At 36.6% G+C, this 21,298-nt stretch overlaps 1 protein-coding gene across 3 annotated transcripts in view; it reads right to left on the bottom strand.

Annotated features, from left to right (window-relative positions):
* The window catches only part of LOC106095087 (receptor expression-enhancing protein 4), a 52,931-nt gene extending 33,998 nt beyond the window's left edge, over positions 1–18,933 (bottom strand). For 2 of the 3 annotated variants that reach the window (XM_059370244.1, XM_059370243.1), the window contains exons 1-5: positions 18,261–18,933; positions 17,999–18,196; positions 17,823–17,936; positions 13,209–13,295; positions 13,004–13,155 (exon numbers count right to left, since the gene is read on the bottom strand). In XM_059370244.1, coding sequence (XP_059226227.1) covers positions 13,004–13,155; positions 13,209–13,295; positions 17,823–17,936; positions 17,999–18,196; positions 18,261–18,842 — 1,133 coding nt within the window. In that variant the 5' untranslated portion in view covers positions 18,843–18,933. Of the gene's footprint in view, positions 1–13,003; positions 13,156–13,208; positions 13,296–13,335; positions 13,919–17,822; positions 17,937–17,998; positions 18,197–18,260 lie in introns of those variants that run through there. The other variant, XM_013262327.2, reaches the window with a different exon arrangement.
* Positions 18,934–21,298: the final 2,365 nt, after the last annotated feature.

A 21,298-nucleotide genomic window follows, 5' to 3' on the forward strand; every position in this document is an offset into this window, starting at 1 on the left:
TTCTGCATCTCGTATAATCTTCTCCGACAGGATATTAAAGAGATCACATGAGAGGCTGTCTCCTTGTCTGAAACCTTGTTTGGTATTAAATGGTTTGGAGAGATTCTTTCCTATTCTTACTGAGGAACGCGTATCAGCAAGTGTCATCCTGCAGAGTCTTATTAATTTTGCAAGGATACCAAACTCAGACATGGCTTGAAATACCTTTGAACGTAAAGAAGTATCGAAGGCGGCTCTGTAGTTAACAAAGAGGTGGTAGGTGTTGATTTGTCCTTCTCGGGTCTTTTCCAGGATTTGGCGCAGTGTGAATATCTGGTCTAGGGTGGATTTACCTGGTCTAAAGCCGCAATGATAGGGCCAAATTTTCTCATTAACCTTAGGTTTTAATCTTATCTTATCCTAGTATCTTGCATGCGATGGAGAGGAGACTTATTCCTCTGTAGTTGGCACATTCCGTCTTGTCTCCTTTCTTGTGTACGGGACATAATTTGCTGAGGTTCCAATCATCGGGTATGCGTACTTCTAGCCAGATTGCGCAGATAAGCTGATGCATACGCCTTATCAGCGTGTCGCCTCCGGTCTTAAATAGTTCAGCGGGTAACCCGTCGGCTCCTGCTGCCTTGTTGTTCTTTAGTCGGGTTACTGCTACTTGGACCTCATTCTGACTAGGAGGTAAACATTCTATACCATCATCAGGGATTGGTTCTGCGGTATCCTCTTCGCCGCCAACATCAGACACTAGCAGTTGGGTAAAATGTTCTTTCCATATCTTTCCTATCCTGACACAGACAACATGTGTCAGTTACCAGATTTCCTTCTTTGTCTCTGCAGGAGGATGTGCCTGCACCAAAGCCATCGGTTTGGTGTTTAATTCTTTGGTAGAATTTCCGGACTTCATTCTGACTCCTGTACATCTCAATTCGCTCACACTCACGTCTTTCCATTTCCTTTTTCTTTGGATAATCACATCAACAAAATGAAGATGTTAATTTCGAAATTACAGCCTTTTTGAGAAAAATTGTCAGTCATGGCTAATTTCGATGTTAATAAGTAGTCTGCCAACAAATTATGATACTGACATAACAGCATTTTGGAGGCCACCGTAGCGCACAGGTTAGCATATCCGCCTATGAGGCTGAATGTTGGCTACATTTGTGAGGTTCTTTACCGTATAAAAACTTCTCCCCAAAGAGGTGTCGCACTGCGGCATGCTGTTTGGACCCGAATATAAATACGAGGTCCCTTATCATTATCATTGAAATTTCAAATGTCATAAGAGAATCCTACGAGTCTATTTTGTGAGGATCGGTGGACAAATGACCACATTATTGCAATATTAGCTGCAATCGGTCAAACATAAATGTGGGAGCTATTTTTAAATCTGAACAAATTTCTATCAAATTCTATGCACATAGTTGGAGCCATTGTGAAAAATTTGATGAAGGTCGGTAGATAAATCTGCATGCAAGGTTCTAGATGTGAATATTGGTCGAAACATATATATGAAAGCTATATTTAAAACTGAACCGATTTCTGTAAAATCCTCCAGTAATCTCAAGTCATAAGAACCTTTTCCGTGACGATCAGTTGACAAAAAATTGAAATATTAGTCCAAATCGAACAAACATAGGTATGGGAGCTATAACTAAATCTGAATCGATTTCAACCAATTTGAGTATGCTCTGTCTCTATGCCTTAAAAGTCATCTGTGCAAAACTTCAAGAAAATCTGTACTTTAATGTTGGTCAGAACTTGCCTTTTGAGCTTACCCGTAAAAAACGATGTAAGCGACATAAAACCCCGTCATACAGCAAATATAAAAAAAATATTTTTCTTTTTCGTAAATATGCTTTAGTAAAAGACCAAAAACAAATTTTAAACCGTCTAGTAAAATTTGGATTTTTTGGATGGCTCAATACAATGTCATATCTGAACGTATCATGACGGCTAGATTAAATTCGAAACTCCGCAAAATATTTACGACGAAACAAAGAATCAATTCCATTCGCAACTCCATTCAGTGACCAAAAGGAAACATTAAATTTGTTATCGAGGATTTAAATGCCAAGAAAGGGAATAACAAAAATATTCTACGATCAATCATGGGAATTCAAAGACTTGGCGATACCATGAATGGCAATGGCGACAGATTGGTTGACTACTGTGCAAGGAACTTGTTATTTTTTAAAAAATATACTTGCGGAAACACCTGTAATCAACCGGCACGGGATAGCAGTGAGCACCACACAGGCGGGAAAATTGAGGTCCGATCTGTGTGGTGTTCATTACTGTCACGAGAAACTTAGCTGCGAGCTACCGGTCGCGTCCACAGGTTGCGGATAGTGGAATGCTCTATATGGAGTAGCTGCAACGGCAGTCGCGGACAATCAGCGGTATCGAGCGAAGTCTCAGTGAGGCCGTACAGCACCGGTTCTTGCACAAATTCTGAGTGCCTATGATGCTCGATATGACATTAATAACCCGCTTTATTGACGCCTTAAAATAACTAACGGCCACCCTATTACCGCGGCGATCGGTCCTTTGGACCGGAAGGAGCTTGCTCACCTACAGGAGCTTGACGAGGATGGCCGTCACCACCTGAAAATGTGGCTACGACAACAAAAACCTGTAATAAAATCGACCACGTACTTATCGGCATACTTCCTGGGTTCGCTGATGAATGTAAAACTAAACGAGGAGCCGACATCGATAGTAACAACCCTTTCACCTAAAAGATACCCAAACCATTAATAAAAGATGAGGACGGATAGGAATTAACAACGCCCGAACAGTAATTAGAGCAATGGAGCGGATTTTTCATCTCTGAAGACCAACAACCGAGGACGTAAGCTACTCTTACTCCCCCAGTGCGCCCAAACCCTCACCGATCTGACACCGATCACAGCCCTATCAATCTGCGGAGAAATTGAGGCCGTTTTGGTCTCACTCAAAAACGGCATATCAGCCGTCCCTGACAACGTACCTGCCGAACTGTTAAGATATGGAGCACACCTTTTGTTCAATCAATCAACCCAATTAATCTCTCAGATGGAAGAAGGGAATCATGGTCACGATCCCAAAGAAGGGGGACCTCACCCTGGAGAGGGATTATATTGCTAAACGCAATAAATAAGGTAATGACAAGTATTCTGCTTCAGCGTATTCCGCCTGCACTTGACTGCATTTTGCGGAAGGAATAGGCGAATTTCCGGCCAGACCGTTCTTGTGCCGACTACTTCAATTCCTTGTGTATAATCATTGAACAGTCTGCAGAGAGTAATTTTCACCTATACCTTCTATTCATCGACTTCGAGTGTGCTATTGACACAGTTTCACGAAGCTCTATGTGGACCACGCTGTTAAATAGGGGCATCCCAGAAAAGATAGTGACGCTGTTTAGGGAGCTGTATAGGAATGCTGAAGATTCAGTCCGTTTTAATGGAAAAGAAATCCGTCCTTTCGGGAGCGACGGCGCTCTTTTCAATTATGTTTATTTTTCGCGACATTTTTTCTTGATTACTTTTTTAAGATAATAGAATTTGAAGGAAAAAAACAGTAGGACATTCTCTCATTACTTAAGAAAGAATCTTCATAAAGTATTATGTTTTCATTTAGATTTTTGTAGTGTTTCAAAAAGTAACCGTGAAAATGTGTATTTTCAACTGTGGAAAACGAATATAGTACCATCCTTTAGAGGCGACAAATGCTGAGGCAACCTGTTTCAACGACTTCCTTGGAGCCATCGACTACACGTGGATGATATATGCCTCTTTGCGATTTACTTTAAGCACATAAAAGCAAGATTGGAACGCTTGAATGAAAAAGCGGCTAAAGAAGGCCTGAAAATAAGCATAACTTAGACCAAATTGATGAGGATAGGGACAACAAATCTGACACCGATCACTACAAACGGCATGTCATTGAAGATGTTTACAACTTTTCCTGTCTTGACAGCAAAATTACTACGAGCGGAGAGTCAGTAGCAGACATCCCCGAATGTATCAAGAAGGCTAGAAGCGCCTTTTTTAAACTCAACAAAGGTTTGGAGAGGCATTGACAGCTTATATAATACCAAAGTCAGAATCACAGGTTTTGTCGGGATCTTCAACGGTAGAGTGAAATCTATTTTATTATGTGGCTGTACAACGTGGAGCTTGATACAAGCGACTTCCCGCAATATCCATGTTTTTATAAATCGCTGCCTACGACAAGTACTTCGAATTTTCTGGCCAAATCGTATTTCAAATGAAGAAGTGCCAATAAGAACAAACCTATCCCAGTCAACGTAGAAATCAGGAATAGAAAATGGACTTGGTTGGTAGGGTCATATTCTACGCCGACCACGCGAGTATATTGCGATAAATGTCCTTGACTGGAATCTGCAAGGACAGCGTAGGAGGAGACGCCCGAGAAACACATGGATCCGCTGTTTGAAAAGAGGGTTGGAAACAACTCATGTATCTTGGAATCAAGACAAGGCTTTGGCCAACGACAGAGTTAGATGGAGAGAGCTTTTTGATGACCTATGTGCACACTGAACTGTTTTCTATTGGTCATATTATTATACCCTACACCACCACTGTGGTACAGAGTATTATAACTTTGTGCATTTGTTTGCAACGCTGAGAAGGAGGCGAGTTAGACACATTGATAAGTATACCGATCGGCTTAGAATCACTTCCTGATTCGATTTAGTTTTTTCCGTCTATCTGTCCGTCCACAATTTTGGTCCGATCTTTACAAAATTTTGCATGAGATGTTTTATTTTGATGTCCCAGTACATGTAGAAAATTTCATAAAAATCGATCCAGATTTAGATGGTGTTCCCATATATATCTTCCATCCGATATGCGCTCTAAAAGCTAAAGAAGCCCCACTTTTGGTTTGATTTTTTATAACAAAGTTTTTGTAAATAATGATCAAACATTAGTGTTCTTAAATTTTTAAAAATTTCCATCCAATAAAAAGATACATAATTCACAATAAAGATTTCGAACGATTTTACTCGTTCACGTATGCGGTAATTCGGCCCCAGTCTGCCACCAAATTATGATTCTCACACAAAAGCATTTTGAAGGCCACCGTAGCGCACAGGTTAGCATATGGGCCTATGAGGCTGAATGCTGGCTACATTTGTGAGGTTATTTACCATATAAAAACTTCTCCCCAAAGACACGTCTTTGGGGAGAATAGCAATAGCTTGGTCATTTGTGAACTGATTTTCACGCAAAATTTTCTGAGGACTCTTAGATTTCATTTATTTCATGATTTCATATACAACAAGATTTACAATCTTTTTAATAAGAGTATTTGAATGCAAATGATAAACAGTGTGTGTACAGCTTTTGGTTACTTACATACGAATAGTTCAGTTTAAATTAATTGAAGTATAAATTTGCTATTTTCATTTTAATTTAAAATGAAATTAATAATTATAAGTTGTATAAAAAGCTTTAATACATAGCAAATAAGGCCATTCTAAATTTGCTTGCTTTGCTTAAAAATTATATGGAAGTCCAAAGACGGATGGAGTTAAGAAAAAAAATGCTATTCGGACACTAGTAGGTTACGTCGCTTGGGGACGATTAGTATTCTTCTGCTTATTCTGCCAAACTCCAGTTGCTTGTAAAGATATTCTGGCACTTTTTTGTATACGATTTTATGTAGCCTTATAAGAGCTTTGACATTTAGTTGATTGCTAAAATCAATCAATCAATAAGAAGTTTGTTCGCTGTGGCCCATGCATGTACTTTTCAGAGATCGCTGTTTAGTTTGAGTACACCATCTGATAATGTCGATTTGGGACAATGAAAATAAATTTGCAGATCATCTGCATAAATATGAATGTTTGAGTATTTAAGTTTATGTGACAAATTATTTATGTACATAGATAACAGAAGTAGCCCCAAGATAGAACCTTGAGGGACACCTCTATTCAATGCTAATAGCGGGATATGACACTACAAAAAACAACTGATTGTGATGATTTGCAGATAGTTTGATAGCGTAATAGCAGTGTTGGAAAAATTGAAAAAGTGCTTTAGTTTGTGGCAAAGTGTATCGTGGTCAACGCAATCAAAGGCTGGAATGGTCTAACTGTACCAGAAAGGCTGCAAGTCCATTGTCAATTACAGATCTTAAGTCATCCGTGACATCTATCAATGCTGCCACGCAACTATGATTTGGTCTAAATCCAGACGGTTTTTTCCGATAACAGGCAATGTTCATCCAAATATGCGTGTTCGAAAACTTTAGGTAAGGCAATATTGAGATTGGGCGATAGTCGTTTTCATTTTTAGACTTAGGAATGGGAACTATCTTCGTATGTTTCCATTTCGCAGGATACTGGCTTGTGGTAAGTAGCTTATTAACCTCTGCTCTAAGTCGAAATTCATCGTAAAACCGCTCTGATTTGATTTTTTTTCCACCTATTGTAAGCCACGTCTCTTTTTTTTTAATTAATGTTTTTATTAAACCATTCTTTATGGTTTTGACAAGTTCGAAAAATTTGTTGAGGTAAAAAATGCGAGTTGATCATCCTCTGTAAGAAAACCGAACATTCGATTCCAATTTACATTGAGATATTCCGACATGAGTCGGAGTTTACAATTTTTAAAATATCATACGTTAAGAAAATTAAGTTATGTTTTGAGAAGCAAGGACAACTCAGTTGACCATGTAACAAAACTTTCTCCATGTTAGTGACGATAAAAAGGTCCAACAAGGTATTATTACTTGAGGTACAGTGGGTAGTTATGGTACTATTTATTTACGTTGTATAAGCCTCCTTAATAACATTAGAGTTAAAGTCACCTCCAACTATCTTATCAGCATACTGCGTAGCAACCTCAAGCAGCCCATTTATCAGGTCATCAAATTGAATATGGCGGTTTGGTCTATAGACCTTGATTCCAAATAAATAGTGATATGATATTTTTACAAAAATCGCCACACCACCTCCTAAGGAAAATATTGTATCCGTCGACTTTTATCATATTATCAGCAACTGATTCGGTGAACCATGTTTCAGAAACGCATATTATGTCTACTACGTCTACTTCTACGTTTATGTTTACGTCATATGTGGTTTGGTCTATAGACCTTGATTCCAAATAAATAGTGATATGATATTTTTACATAAATCGCCACACCACCTCCTAAGGAAAACATTGTATCCGTCGACTTTTATCATATTATCAGCAACTGATTCGGTGAACCATGTTTCAGAGACGCATATTATGTCTACTACGTCTACTTCTACGTTTATGTTTACGTCAATTTTGCCGTTCAAACTTTGTGTATTGACGTGGCAAATGTTGCGTCCAGTATCCTGCTTTGACATTATGCGCATTAGACCGTGTTCCGTCTTTAGAACTCGTTGCCCTATTTGTTAGTTACATTTGAGTGAAGAACAGGCAACGCAATTTTTGAGATATGATAATATATAAGACTGTGATAATATATAAAACTGATTTAACAAAAATATCAATTATATAAAAGTTGAGAAATACTTTAATAAAATTAAATTTAAGTTATTTTAAGTAGTTGCTGACTGAAAAAAATGGTTTAGTTCAGCAATGTTCTCTACTAAGACGGGCACAGAGTTTGCTCCTTGCCGTATGTAGATAAGACCACGAAAAGTTTTGGCAGTTGTAATAGTTTTGCGCCTTTTCAAATTTAATGCGACTTGCAGAATTTTTAAAATTTGTAGATGTCAGGTTCTCATTTACATATACATATATTGGTGCATCAGAGTCGAACCCAATACTATGAAGTCGTAGCTGAGTTTTATATATTTTCCTGTACTCTGAGGCCATTTTTAAAATATTGTTAATATTGTGTAAGAATTTGCACAATTATAGCACCATCCTGGGGATTACGCATGTTTTTGTTATTTACGTGATATATAGCTTTCTATGGTGGCGTTGAAATGTTTATGGCAGTGCATATACCATCAAAAATCGCATTCAAGTTCTCATTTCTGTCGTAAGGGATTCCATTGATGCGATGGTCACACGAAACGCTCAAATTATCTTGTCTCTGACTTTGAGCCTTGAGATACTCTATTTCGCGGCCACCCAAAAATGTAAACAAACCTTAAATGGCGCTTGCTTATACCAAAATCATTTTCGTTCTCATTTCAAAACGGTACATGATACAGCTCCGATATGGAGAAGAGACGCAATTTGCTATCTTCTGTCTATATCTATCAAAAAACGAAAATCAGAAAAATGTCGCCTACATCATTTTCGCGGAAAGCGTTCGATATATTCCTTGTAAAGACGTACACAGTTACAATTGAATGTACCCGTTTCTTCGTTTTCCAACATTCAGTGCGAATAGATAAATAGAACACAGTTTCTGTTACAAGTGAGTGTTGTTATTTTTCAACGAAATTAAGCGTGAGTAAGTAATGCCATGTTTCCACTTGGAGCAAATCTAGATTTGCGACGAGATTTCGGAAATCTCTTGTTTTGCAACGAGGTTTCCCATACATTTTCAGTGTGAGCAAATCTACTTATTTGAGGAGATTTACAGCAAATTTCCTTCGAAATTCAAATGCAACATTGCGTTTGTATTGAATATCGATTATTATCGGTTATCTTGGACAGCAGTTTTTCTCAATGTCTGACAAATTCCGAAGTAAAGCGCATGTATATTAATGTTTGTCACTCCGTTTGCAATACATCGAAATATCCATTTTCGAGTCTACAATCGTCTGTTGCAATCATGCTATAGCCTTGAAAAATTAAGATATCGGGCTGAAATTTTGCAAAGATAATTGTTTTATCATAGGTGGGTTAAGCGCGAAAATGGGCTATATCGGACGTTATCTTGATATAGCCCCACCTACACCGATCTCCCTATTTACCTTTTTGAGTTCATAAAATGGGTATTTTTAATCCGATTTCGTTAAAATTTGGAAAACTGGATTGTATTTGACCTCTTGACAACCGTTCACAATCTTAAAACAATAAAGCTGCCATATAGAGCGATCTCTCGAATTGAGATCTTGAGCCAATAAGATGTCCATTTATAACCCGATTTGGATCATTTAGTATTATTAGACTCCTCGATATCCATATCGTGTATGGTCCAGATCGAACAATACTCGGATATGAGCCCCTCACAGCCGCAATTGCAATCCGGCTTGGCTGAAATTTTGCACGGCTTGTGCAAATGCGCTTTACTTCTCAAGCCACTGAAAGCCGCAATTGTTATCCGATTCGGTCGAAATCTGGTCAACCACCTTGCCAGGTACAGTCCAAATCAGTCTATAACCTGGGCCGAAATACCGCATACGTGATCGAGTACGTTTTTATATCGAATAAGATTTCGTCACGTTTCGAATGGATGTATTACCGCACTTGAAAGCTGTCGTATCGAAAAATTTCAAGTGGTTACCGTTTATTTATACAAATCAGAGGTGATTTGAACATTTGTTTTTGGCAAAACAAATGACAATTAACATCCCGGCATGGGGTAGCTGTGAGCACCTCGCAGGGATGTGTATTGGTTGACGGTTACAACTTTACTCAGCGTGTGTGCAGAAATACAAAAAGTGTTGAGCCAGCTGCGCTGCCATGAAGTTGCCAGATTATTACAATAAAACAGAAGATTGTTAGGGTTACCGTAACATATTTTAAGACAAGCTAGCTACTACTGAATCTTCAGTGCTTAGCGACGGAAGAAGAAAAGTGGCCTTACAATGGTGGAGATTTAGCCGCAAAAACCGGACCACAGTCAGGATTCAGAATTTTCATTTGAGTCCGCCAGGAGTTCATCCTCACAAGATTCGTCCGATCTTTTCACTTATTTCCGCTCCACTGAAAATAAACGCAATCATCAACCGCCTAATAGAAAACGCTATACTGGAGTGACTTACAATTACAGAAAATTCTTGCGTCCGCTCCACTTTATGTTTCAATTAAAAATCAATTCCGTAACCTTTCAAAAATTAAATAGTTTTTTGTAACGGGCGTTACAGATTATCTTTATATCACAAAGTTCATATATTATGCTTTAACGTTATTTTTTTCGTGCATACAATGTAATTAGACTTAAATATACTCTTTTGAAAAATATATTGGGTTGCCCAAAAAGTAATTGCGGATTTTTCATATAGTCGGCGTTGACAAATTTGTTCACAGCTTGTGACTCCGTAATTGCATTCTTTCTTCTGTCAGTTATCAGCTGTTACTTTTAGCTTGCTTTAGAAAAAAAGTGTAAAAAAAAGTATATTTGATTAAAGTTCATTCTAAGTTTTATTAAAAATGCATTTACTTTCTTTTAAAAAATCCGCAATTACTTTTTGGGCAACCCAATATTATCGGAGTATAACTCTTTATAGGTGTATGTTTTTATAAGATCAAAATAAAAATGTAAAATCAAGAACCAAATACTCTCTGTAATAAATGCAACAAACCACAAGAGGAAATCATGGAGAAACTAACGGCATCGGTCAAAAGGGGGAAAGAGGTTTCGGGTTTGTTGGGGAGTACGCCAAAAAACCAGAGTTATCAACTCCCACTTCAAAATACATAGAACATCTACAATTAATAAAAGCAATATTGAAGGAAAGGGAGGAGAGTTGTCTCACATATCACCAAGAGATACGAAGAAATTGATGCCAAGCTGGTGGTTAGCATGCAAGATCGTCAACTGCAATTTGAAGAAACAATAACAACGTTATGTGATAGAATTTCTGTGGTAGAGACTGAATGCAAAATATCAAGAGCATGCGAGAACTATTCTCATTGAAATCACATGGCAGGACATTTTATCTGTTGCGTGTTATATTCGTGTTAACGGAATTCCCTATAATAAATCCGAGAATTTGTACACTGTATTCGATAATATCTGCAACACTTTAAATATACCTACTCCTCCGTATAAAGTAAAGTACCGAATTACTTTACCAACTTTATTTGGCTATTACAGAACATTTTTCTCATTAGCCAAACGTAGAAAAGCGTTCCAAGCGCCTCGAGATCTTCCACGTTCCTTCTAAAATCAAGTTTCGAGGTGTCTCTCAACACTTGATCTTTCCATCGGTCTTCTGGTCTTGTCATAGTTACTATAAGATTATCCAAAGATTACGATATGTAGAGACATTAATGATATTTTCTAATTTCCTGAAGTTTTCTAACTAAAAAATACTTTTAGTTTTTTTTTGTAACGGGCGTAATGCACATAAACTTCAAAATTAATGTACTAAGACTGTCCATCATCTTGAATCTTGGCGCAGTTCAAAGACTTATTTTCAACGGTAAATTTTATTATTTTGTAACGGTTAAAACCAGCATTGAAAGGTTTCTACCATTGTTGTAAAACAATGACGCCAATCTGGCCTATTATTGTAAATGCTAATTTGCCCATGAACATTCCATTATGGAACTGGGGTAAACTTCTCACAAATCAATGAGTCCGAACGGCGTGCAGCAGAGCAACACCTCTTTGAGGAGAAGTTTTTACATGGCAAAGTACCTCATAAATGTCGCCAGCATTAGGAGGGGTTAACCACCGCTGAAAAATTTTCTGATGTTTCTGCCAGGATTCGAACCCAGGCGTTCAGCGTCAAAGGCAGACATGCTTACCACTGCGCTACGGTGGCCTTCGGCGTATTATTACTTACATGAAAAGTGATAATTTTTGGGACTTTAGAACGGCTCTAATTACATTACATTTTTGTACTCGAATCAATGCTTCCACATCTTATAGATTATGGTTGGCAACCTTAGTTCAGTCGCTTTGTCAGTTGACAAGCTTACATTACTGATGGCAACTGAAGGTGAAGACGCCAGCTGCCAAAAATGGGATTTTTCAGCAACCACTTCTTAGGAATTGCTTTGTTTTTTATATTTGTAAATTATCAGTGAAATTAAAAGTAAATTAGATTATTTTGTGTTCAAACCGTTCATTTGTTTCTACATTACAAATGTGTTGGTGCTGATAGACATCATCATAGTGAAAATTGCCAAAAAAAAATCAATAATATTTGATGTTACAAAAAATGGAGGCTAACACAAATGCAGCTCGAGTTGTGCGAATGAGTGTGTGTGTCTGGAGAATAGTTGATAGAGTGAAAATATGGGAAGGCAATGTTAGTAATGAAACTGGTGCAACATAAAAGAAACCTTAATATCACATGTTGTGATTATGATTAAACGGCTGGTTATGCTCCCGTAAACGTACCGTAAATGTAGGACAACGTGTCAGCTGTTTTGTTTCGGCTTATGAGTGCACATACAAATGATTACCGACCGGAACAGCTATGGAAAAGCAGTCTCTAGGGGATATATTGGGTTGCCCATAAAGTAATTGCGGATTTTTTAAAAGAAAGTAAATGCATTTTTAATAAAACTTAGAATAAACTTTAATCAAATACACTTTTTTTACACTTTTTTTCTAAAGCAAGCTAAAAGTAACAGCTGAAAAGCATTGAAAAGGGAAGCAAACGATGACATAATGATCTTTTACACGTTAAGAAATAAAAATTAATTCAACAGTGCTTTAAATTAAAAATAAAGTTTTTATTCATGTTATTTTACAACTTTTAGCCTTTTTTGTGCTGATTTGGTTATTTGTGTACACTTTTTCTCGATGCCGGACGGCCATACATATACAAATACAAATTTTTATTTTGGTTGCATTGTCAAACGGCAACTCAACTAAAGGTTAGTTGCTACCCATAATTGAACCATTAGGTTTTAATTTATTTATGTTTGTAATTTTATGTGTTATGGCTGGTATTATGATTGTTTTTGCACACTCCAAAACATATGTTTTTCGCAATTACTTTTTTGAAGCACTATAAAAATCTCAATGATAACAAAATACTTTTATTAAAATTGTTTCATAAGTTATGGAGAATGTCCTACTGAATGAAATAGTAATCACGGAAAAATATCGCAAAAAGCAACATAGTACCAGCCTCTATGGGGGTAAATTTTGGAGGAATTGCCCATAAATTATCTAATATAACAAATTATTATTAACTTACTTTAAATCTCCTGAGCCCTTGGTTGTGACGTCGACTTCCGCAAAGTACATACCAGTCGAATGACGAGTACCTGATGTTGATCGACCTACTGGTGTATGTAGCCGAGGACGTAACATTCTTTGTTGAGGTCTCATTGTTACAACATCATCAATCTATAATTGAAATGTATTGTTATTAAAAATATAAATGAACTACCTGCACAAACCTCATCTTGAGTACGATGAACATCAGGTTCTGAGAGATCACTTAAACTGTAACTGCGACGTATAGTTTGCACCAGATTACCACCACCCTAGTTCATACAATTAGATATAAGGGATTAACACTTTTAATTTAAAGTTTATAAAAGTTTATTGTACAAGAACACTTCAATTTGTTAGGTTTTGTAATATCATTAGTATAAATTAAAATTTTGTATATATAAAAATTGAGTATATGCGTGTTGTAGGTGTAAGTTTGTTATGGCATAGCACTATATTCGAAGAGATCTGAGTGTTTCGTCCCGTCTGCGAAATATTATTCCACGTCTACGTCCTCTTCAGGCGTGGGTTCACGCAATTTTCTACGGCTACGTGTTATACTTTCTGGCGCTTTCTGACGCTTTATATTTTCCTCCCCAGTATCTTTAGATTTTGTTTTTCTTGCCGGAAAATCGCGGATACGTGCAGCTCCTGTGTCGATTCTATCGGCACCATGAGATATGCCATCTTCGTATTGGCGGTCATCATCTTCCGAAAACTGTATATGCGTTGTAGTACCAATAGAATGCAGGGAATTAGAGCGTGTTAAATCTTGGCTTTCGTTTGAATTATTATGGGTACTTCGAACGCTTCGAGTGTAAATGGCATCATCTGAATACGATGATGGAAATATACGCAGCTCTTGATTACTATTGGTATTTAAGCCATGAAAAGTCTGTTATTAGCGTGCACGTGCAATTAGGTGTGGAGAATAGCCAATGGATATCACAATGGGTTATCAGTTAAAGATGATTGAAAATGAAAAAAAGGAACGAAAATTTTACATAATAAATAAAAAGTAAACATAGATAATTCAACTAAAAATTAATAGAAATAATGCTTTAACACAGAAAATCTGATCTTTTGTCCTTTGAAAGTCAAATAAATATTTTCCCTATTACAGTGGATTTGGAGATTTGACATCAACCGGAAGTAACATTTCTTGACATTTCCGTTAATCAATAACAAATCAATTTTATCCCCAGAAAAGCGGGATGTGTGTCCCGATTGTGAACTGTTAGCACACGTCCCCTGTTTTACTGTCCAGCAGACTACTCGACTTGGACCCATATCCCTTTGAACGCAGAGTTCCTAGTTTTGGAAATTCATCGGACTAAAGATAGAACACAACACACTGCTACAACAACAAAGTTAATATGAAGGAAGAAATTATAAAAATACGAATAGCATTGTAGAAAATTAGCCAGTCAGACCCGGCGCGGGAGAACTATGAGCACCACACAAGCTGAAACTTTGAGCTCCAATATGTGTGGTGTTTTTATCACGAGAAGCCAGGTTGCGGATAGTGGAATACTCCATACGGAGTAGCTGTAGCAGCAGTCGCGGACAATCAGCGATATCAAGTGAAAAGTCTCAGTGAGAGGCCGGGCAACACCGGCTCTAGCTTAAATACTGAGTGCCTATGATGCTCGATATGACAAGGCGAGTTAATGGCCATTGTGTTCCCGCGGCGATCACCGGAACGAGCTTGCTCTCCTATAAGAGCTTGACGAGGATCACCACCCTCCACATACAAATGCGGCTTCAACAACAACATTGCCATTCAGATATCAGGAGACGATGGCGATTGGGTACCATTACAATTTTTCTGCTAGATCTACCAATTTTGAGTTTGTTGCAGAGATTTTCGGGAGATCTACTTTACATTAGAGAGAGAGTGCTAATATTTAGTAAATCAACAAAAGCAATTCGATGCAAATTTTTTGTGAACGAAAAATCACGTTCTTATCTCTTTAGAACATAAACATATCATGTTCTGCGTTGTGTATAATTTCTAGCCGATTTTTGCTTTTCGAGTCACATTGGCTCAACATTTCAAAGCCATATACGATTTCGTTAAAAGAGATCTGATGTTCTGTGGGCGCACACGACTTCCTTCCTTTTTAAGCTTTCTGCAAATATGCTATTGTCAACACAATCAAATGCTTTGGAGTGACCAATACAAACCAGACAAAGCATCATCCAAACTTGATCTCACTTCTTCGGTGACATCGATAAATGTAGTTATACAGATGTGCCGTTCATGGACAACCAGTTCAAAGGCGTTGGTCAGAAATGGTAGGATTGAGATGGGTCGATATTTGTTTGTAGATTTTGGGGTTTGGATTATTTTAGCACATTTCCAGTTTCATTATCACAATTGTATTAAAAATGTGTATTACGAAGTGCAGTATGTATTTCGATATAGTTTCGACAGATTTTGGGTTCATGATATCTAATCTTGCAGCAGTAATTTGTATTGTAATTTCTCGCAGGAGGCCACTGTAGCGCAGAGGTTAGCATGTCCGCCTATGACGCTGAACGCCTGTGTTCGAATCCTGGCGAGACCATCAGAAAAAAATTCAGCGGTGGTTTTCCCCTCCTAATGCTGTCGATATTTGTGAGGTACTATGCCATGTAAAACTTCTCACCAAAGAGATGTCGCGCTGCGGCTCGCCGTTCGGACTCGGCTATAAAAAGGAGGCCCCTTATCATTGAGCTTAAACTTGAATCGGAGTGCACTCATTGATATGTGAGAAGTTTGCCACTGTTCCTTAGTGGAATATTCATGGGCAAAATTTGCAATGTACAATTTCTCGCAGAATATTCGAACACTTTTCTCTAAATACGATTTCGTCATAATTTACTGACATATCAAATATATATATATAAATACATCCAAGAAGCAACTTATGTGAATTTAAAATTGCTTTTACAAGTATTGACTCTACTTTCCCATTCGTACCTGATTTTCGGACAATCATACACGGGATATTTTTCCTTACACTTCCACTTCCTAAAGACCTTTGTCGTTTCTAAAATCATAAAAGCCGAATCCAATCATGCTATCTGTAATCGCGGGGTGAAACCAAGTATGAAACCATGAAAGCATAAAAATTGTCAACTCCTAACATTTCTAATATGTGTATGTCTATATTCATCAAATTCATAATTGAACGAATATTCGACAAAAAAAAAAACATTTGATTTTGTTCTATTTTTAATTTTTAATAGTAGGTTTTGTTTCCACTGTATGTTGTCAAAGCGGTATGTACAGGGCTGTTTTCCTGTACTCATCTATTGTAAATCACATCTTTTGAATAGGCAACAAACTACCGCTCAGAGACATCAGGTTGGAACGTCATGATCTAAAGCTAGACATTAGGCATTCCAATGGAAAGCCTCTAAATCAGACAGGTGTTGAATACCGTATTCTGCCCATATTCCGACATTAAGGTGTAGTCTACAATCGTCTTAAGATGTTATTAAATTATATGTATTTGATATGACATGTCCTATTTTTATCCATATAACTGTCCTTTTATATGTAAGATACGAATAGAGCACGATCTAATCAGCATATATTTTTCAAATGTATTGTATCTTCTGTATGCAAATGTTTGAGGGATATAGAGATCATTTTAATAAAAAAAAAAATACAAATTCAGATTTATTGCAACATCTGCTTTTCATTTAAATGTTTTATATACATTAGTCGAAGTGTAAAATTTTCAAAGTAGCTAGATTTGACATGTCAAATACATGTTGCCTGTGTGTCGCCCTTTATCCACGGCCCACACTACACATGTCCCTTTTTATCATACTCGATTAATTAAGAAGTTCCTAGATCTGGATATTTCATAGAAACTTTGCCAACGTATAATGGATGAAGAAACAACACACTGTTACAACAATAGCACGATAAAGCACCCGCTTGTAACTGTCAAACACCAGGGCTTCAAAGAAATCAACAAGCTGAACATTTTTTGTCTAGAGACACTCGTAGATCTACGTGATTGCAAAATAGGTCTTTATATGTGATTTCATAAGATTTTAAAAATTAAGCCAGGGAAACCATGGTAAATTTTATCTGGTAAGTGCCTTATCTTATTTGTGTAATGTCTACTGACATTCTATTAATACTGTTCAAAATAGTTCCTCTTGATCTTCATTTCGAAAAACGAATAGTTTATAAATGAACAGCGTGCCTAACGTCTTTCTATTAATCGAGCTGCAATAGGATAACGATTGATGAACAATTTTTTCAATGTCACAGCAAAACATGCTAGCTTAATCACCACGGTAGCTTTCGAATGAATACCCTTATCCATATTTTCCAAACTATAAAATAAAATTATAAAAAAAAATCCGAATAACAACAAAAACTCAATCAGTTGGTAATTAAATCATCCTCTCCACTGTAATTGCTTAAGAGAATTTAATGTGTAAAAACAATTAACATAAAATACATGAATATTTATATTTTATTGTGGTATAATGTAACAAACTCGATTATTAATTATAATGTAACAGCTGACACAAAATAAATTAATGCATCATTTTGATTCTAGTTAACTTCAGATGAATGCCGTATGAGAAAGATGGTCTGAAAATCAAAATCGTGTCTAGCAAAATGAGAAAAATGTTTCGATTGTCAATAGAAGTAGAATTGTATTACATGATTTTGCGTAAGTTTTAAGGTGTTATCTTGATTTGAATATGTTAACGTGTATTTTATTGTATATTGGCATGTAAGTTAGAGTTAATGAAAATAAAAATATTTTAAATTGTCATGTTACCTTAATGGCAGTTTGCATAATAACATTTGTGGCGTAATTGACGCCCTTAGAACCTAGTTGTAATACAGCAGAATATCCGCGTTCTTTGGCTTGGTTGAGATACTCATCAATTTCCTGAAAGTTATATGGGATATGCTTGTTATTATCCTACCATAAAATAATTCAATACCACACACCTGTTCACGACGTGTCAACATAGGGTGAACAAACTTTCTGTACAGAGTTGAACTACCCTTCGTTGCAGGCGACAATAACCAGAGCACAATGACAACTTTAACTTCATAGTAGAACGGAAACCATGATAGGAAGATGTCGGTAAAAGTTTCAGTGCAAGTGAAAAATGCGTACACGATCCAATACATCATCCACTTGACCTACAAATAAATTCGGAATTATAATAAAGCAGAAAATTTGATTTAAAGAAATAGTGAACCTTACGTATTCTTTAACATTCTTTGTGCGCACTGCTTTATAGGAGGCATACGCTGGATATAAAGTACCAAACGACAATCTGAAAACGGGATAGATAATATTTTGAGCGCAGGGTCGTGGTGATATAAATATAGCTATAATGAAACATATGCACGAAGTGGTCAGCGATAGACATGGCAATGGTAGGCCCTGCAACATTTCCAAAAAACGACCTACAGCGGTCAAATTGCGTACGACATTGTTAGTATCAATAACTTCTAATGTATCCTCATCGTCAGGGTGGGATTCACCCGTGTACTCTCCATCCATGAAGTTTGTGTACGAGACACCCGCTACAACGTCATCAATTTCTCTCTCGTTGTAGACATGCACCCCAGAACGTAATATGTTATTAAATGGCACATTTTTTGTTCCATATGCAGCAAAGCGACGTTCTTCTACCAAAGTTTCTCTCCCAGGAAAATGTTTTCGTGCTGATCCAGTTCTAGTTACTGGATATTCTCGATTTATGTCGCTACTATAAACATATCTATTCCTCGGCATTTTTGGACCAACTGCTGAACCCAGAAAAAAGTCATTCTGATACATGACAAAAAAAAATATAAGCAAAAAATGGTCCCTATTTCACAACGACATGAATGCGAGTTTTATATGTATACGCGTCTGCTGTTGAATGAGTACTGAATTAAATCATACCCCAATGATGCAGAGGCACACTCAAGATCTTAAAATAGCAACAACTAAAGTGTATTACTCTCTGTACGGCAATGTATTCTACAAGACACAAAAAATAGAAAATCGAAATACCCTAAATAAATGTCCATTTTATGTGATGCTCTATAAAGTGGGCATGAATATTTATCTCCCAGTTACTTCTTAAATAATTCACAATGCATATCGGTCTCGGCACTAAATCCCGGAATATTGTGGGCACATTTTTTTTAAATTAAATTATTACAATTAGTGAATTCTTATTTGATATTATTACCATTTAAATAAATATTTCATTTCCGTTAGATATACGCACAATTATATAACAACCTCTTAACTAAATTCAATAATGCTAATTGTCATGGACTGGCGACCCGCATAAGCGTAATCAGCCCATTTTTGTGGGAGGGGCTAAAACCTGTAGAAAAACAATACAATTTTGTGTAATTTTTATTTCTGGTATGCTAAAACTTTGCTTAACCCACAACACAGAGGCCTTTTTATGGTTATGGTCATCCATGTACCCATGTATGGTATGAATAAAATCGAACTCTTAAACAAACATTCAAAAACATCGTGAAAGTTCTGACATAAAAAGGCACTATGGGTCTACATTGAAAAATACTTGTGGAACACAAATACCAATGTAATGTGATAACCAAAAGAAAATCATTTAGATATTGTATTGAATATTTAAAATGTCGCATTTCATACGAGAAAATTCTTGTAAATTTTAACAACTTGGGGACAATGTTTGTAGTTAACATTGACACATACCTGGTTCACTTGTACCGATTTTTGTATATTAGCGTTGGTATTCTATGCTACATTCGGAATAGACGCTGACATTTTTAATTGTTTTTCGAGCGAAATTTGACAGCAATCAATTGTTTTTGTTTGCATACAAAAGCAGGATTCTTTATATGCACTTATTGTTTTCTTTTTTTATAAACTTTTTCTCAAATAAATAAAGAAAAACGAACCACTGAACCCAATAAAACAAGCAACAATGATGGCGGCAATAGTTTCAAGTGTTGCCACTATAATATATCTCGCTATAAGCAGATTACCACTTTTCCGCCTATTTGTACCCTACACCACTACTGTGGTACAGGGTATTATAACTTAGGAAGGAAGATAGACCCATTGATAAGTGTCCCGATTGACTCAGAATCACTTTCTGATTCGATTTAGCTATGTTCGTCTGTCTGTCTGTCCATGTTAATTTGTGAACAAACTACAGGTCGCAATTTTCATCCGATCGTCTTTAAATTTAGCATGTGCATGTTTTTCGGCCTAGAGACGAAGCCTATTAAAATTGAAAAAAATCGCTTCAGATTTGGATACAGCTCCCATATATATGTTCGTCCGATTTACAGTAATACTGGAATAAAATGGTCATTTAATTCTCGATTCTCTCGAAATTTGGCAGGAAGGATTTTCTAATGACTCTTACTGGTTGGTGAATTTCATGGAAATCGATTCAGATTTAAATATAGCTCTTATATGTATATATATATATATATATATATCGCCCGATTTGCACTGCTAGAGCCACTGCAAGCGCATTTATTGACCAATCTTTCCAAAATTTTGTACAACGCCTTCCTCGACGACTTTCACAATGTCTATAAAGTTTGCTCGAAATCGGTTCAGATTTAGACATAGCTCTCATATATCTACCCTTATCCGGTTTGCAGTAATATTGCAATCAAATGGTAATTTGTTAATCGATTCTCTCGAAATACCGCTGGAAGGATTTTCTCTTGCTTCTTGACGTTATAGATGAATTTTATAGAAATCGGTTCAGATTTAGATATAGCATATCGCCCGATTTTCACTTCTAGAGCCACTGCAAGAGCATTTTTGACCAATTTTGCCAAAATTTTGCACAACGCTTTTCTCGACGAGTACCACATTATCAAGTTTTGGGTAATTTGCAATAATGTTATCATTTGTGAACCGTAGTTACTACAGTTTAAATATATTTGCTCGAAATGTGATACGAATAATAACTCATCTGAAAACAGATGAGTTTTCAATCAAAATTGGTTCAGAAGACATAGCTCCCACTTTGTACCTATAGGCTAGGTGTAGGATATTATAAAGTCGGCACCGCCCGACTTTTGCCTTTGTTTACTGGTTTAAGCTAAAGTTTCACCAACGTTTTTTGTATGGGTTTGACAGCATTCCTCCTGAAAAGCTGAACAGAATACTCAGCTTTATATACATTTTAAGAGATGAAACTTCATATCTTAATGTGTGCTGTTATGAATGTAATCGTAAAATAATCTTATATATAAAAATCAAGTTGTGTTTGTTTGTTTGTTTGG

Source organism: Stomoxys calcitrans, chromosome 5 (assembly GCF_963082655.1).
Source record: "Stomoxys calcitrans chromosome 5, idStoCalc2.1, whole genome shotgun sequence".
Classification (NCBI taxonomy): domain Eukaryota; kingdom Metazoa; phylum Arthropoda; class Insecta; order Diptera; family Muscidae; genus Stomoxys; species Stomoxys calcitrans.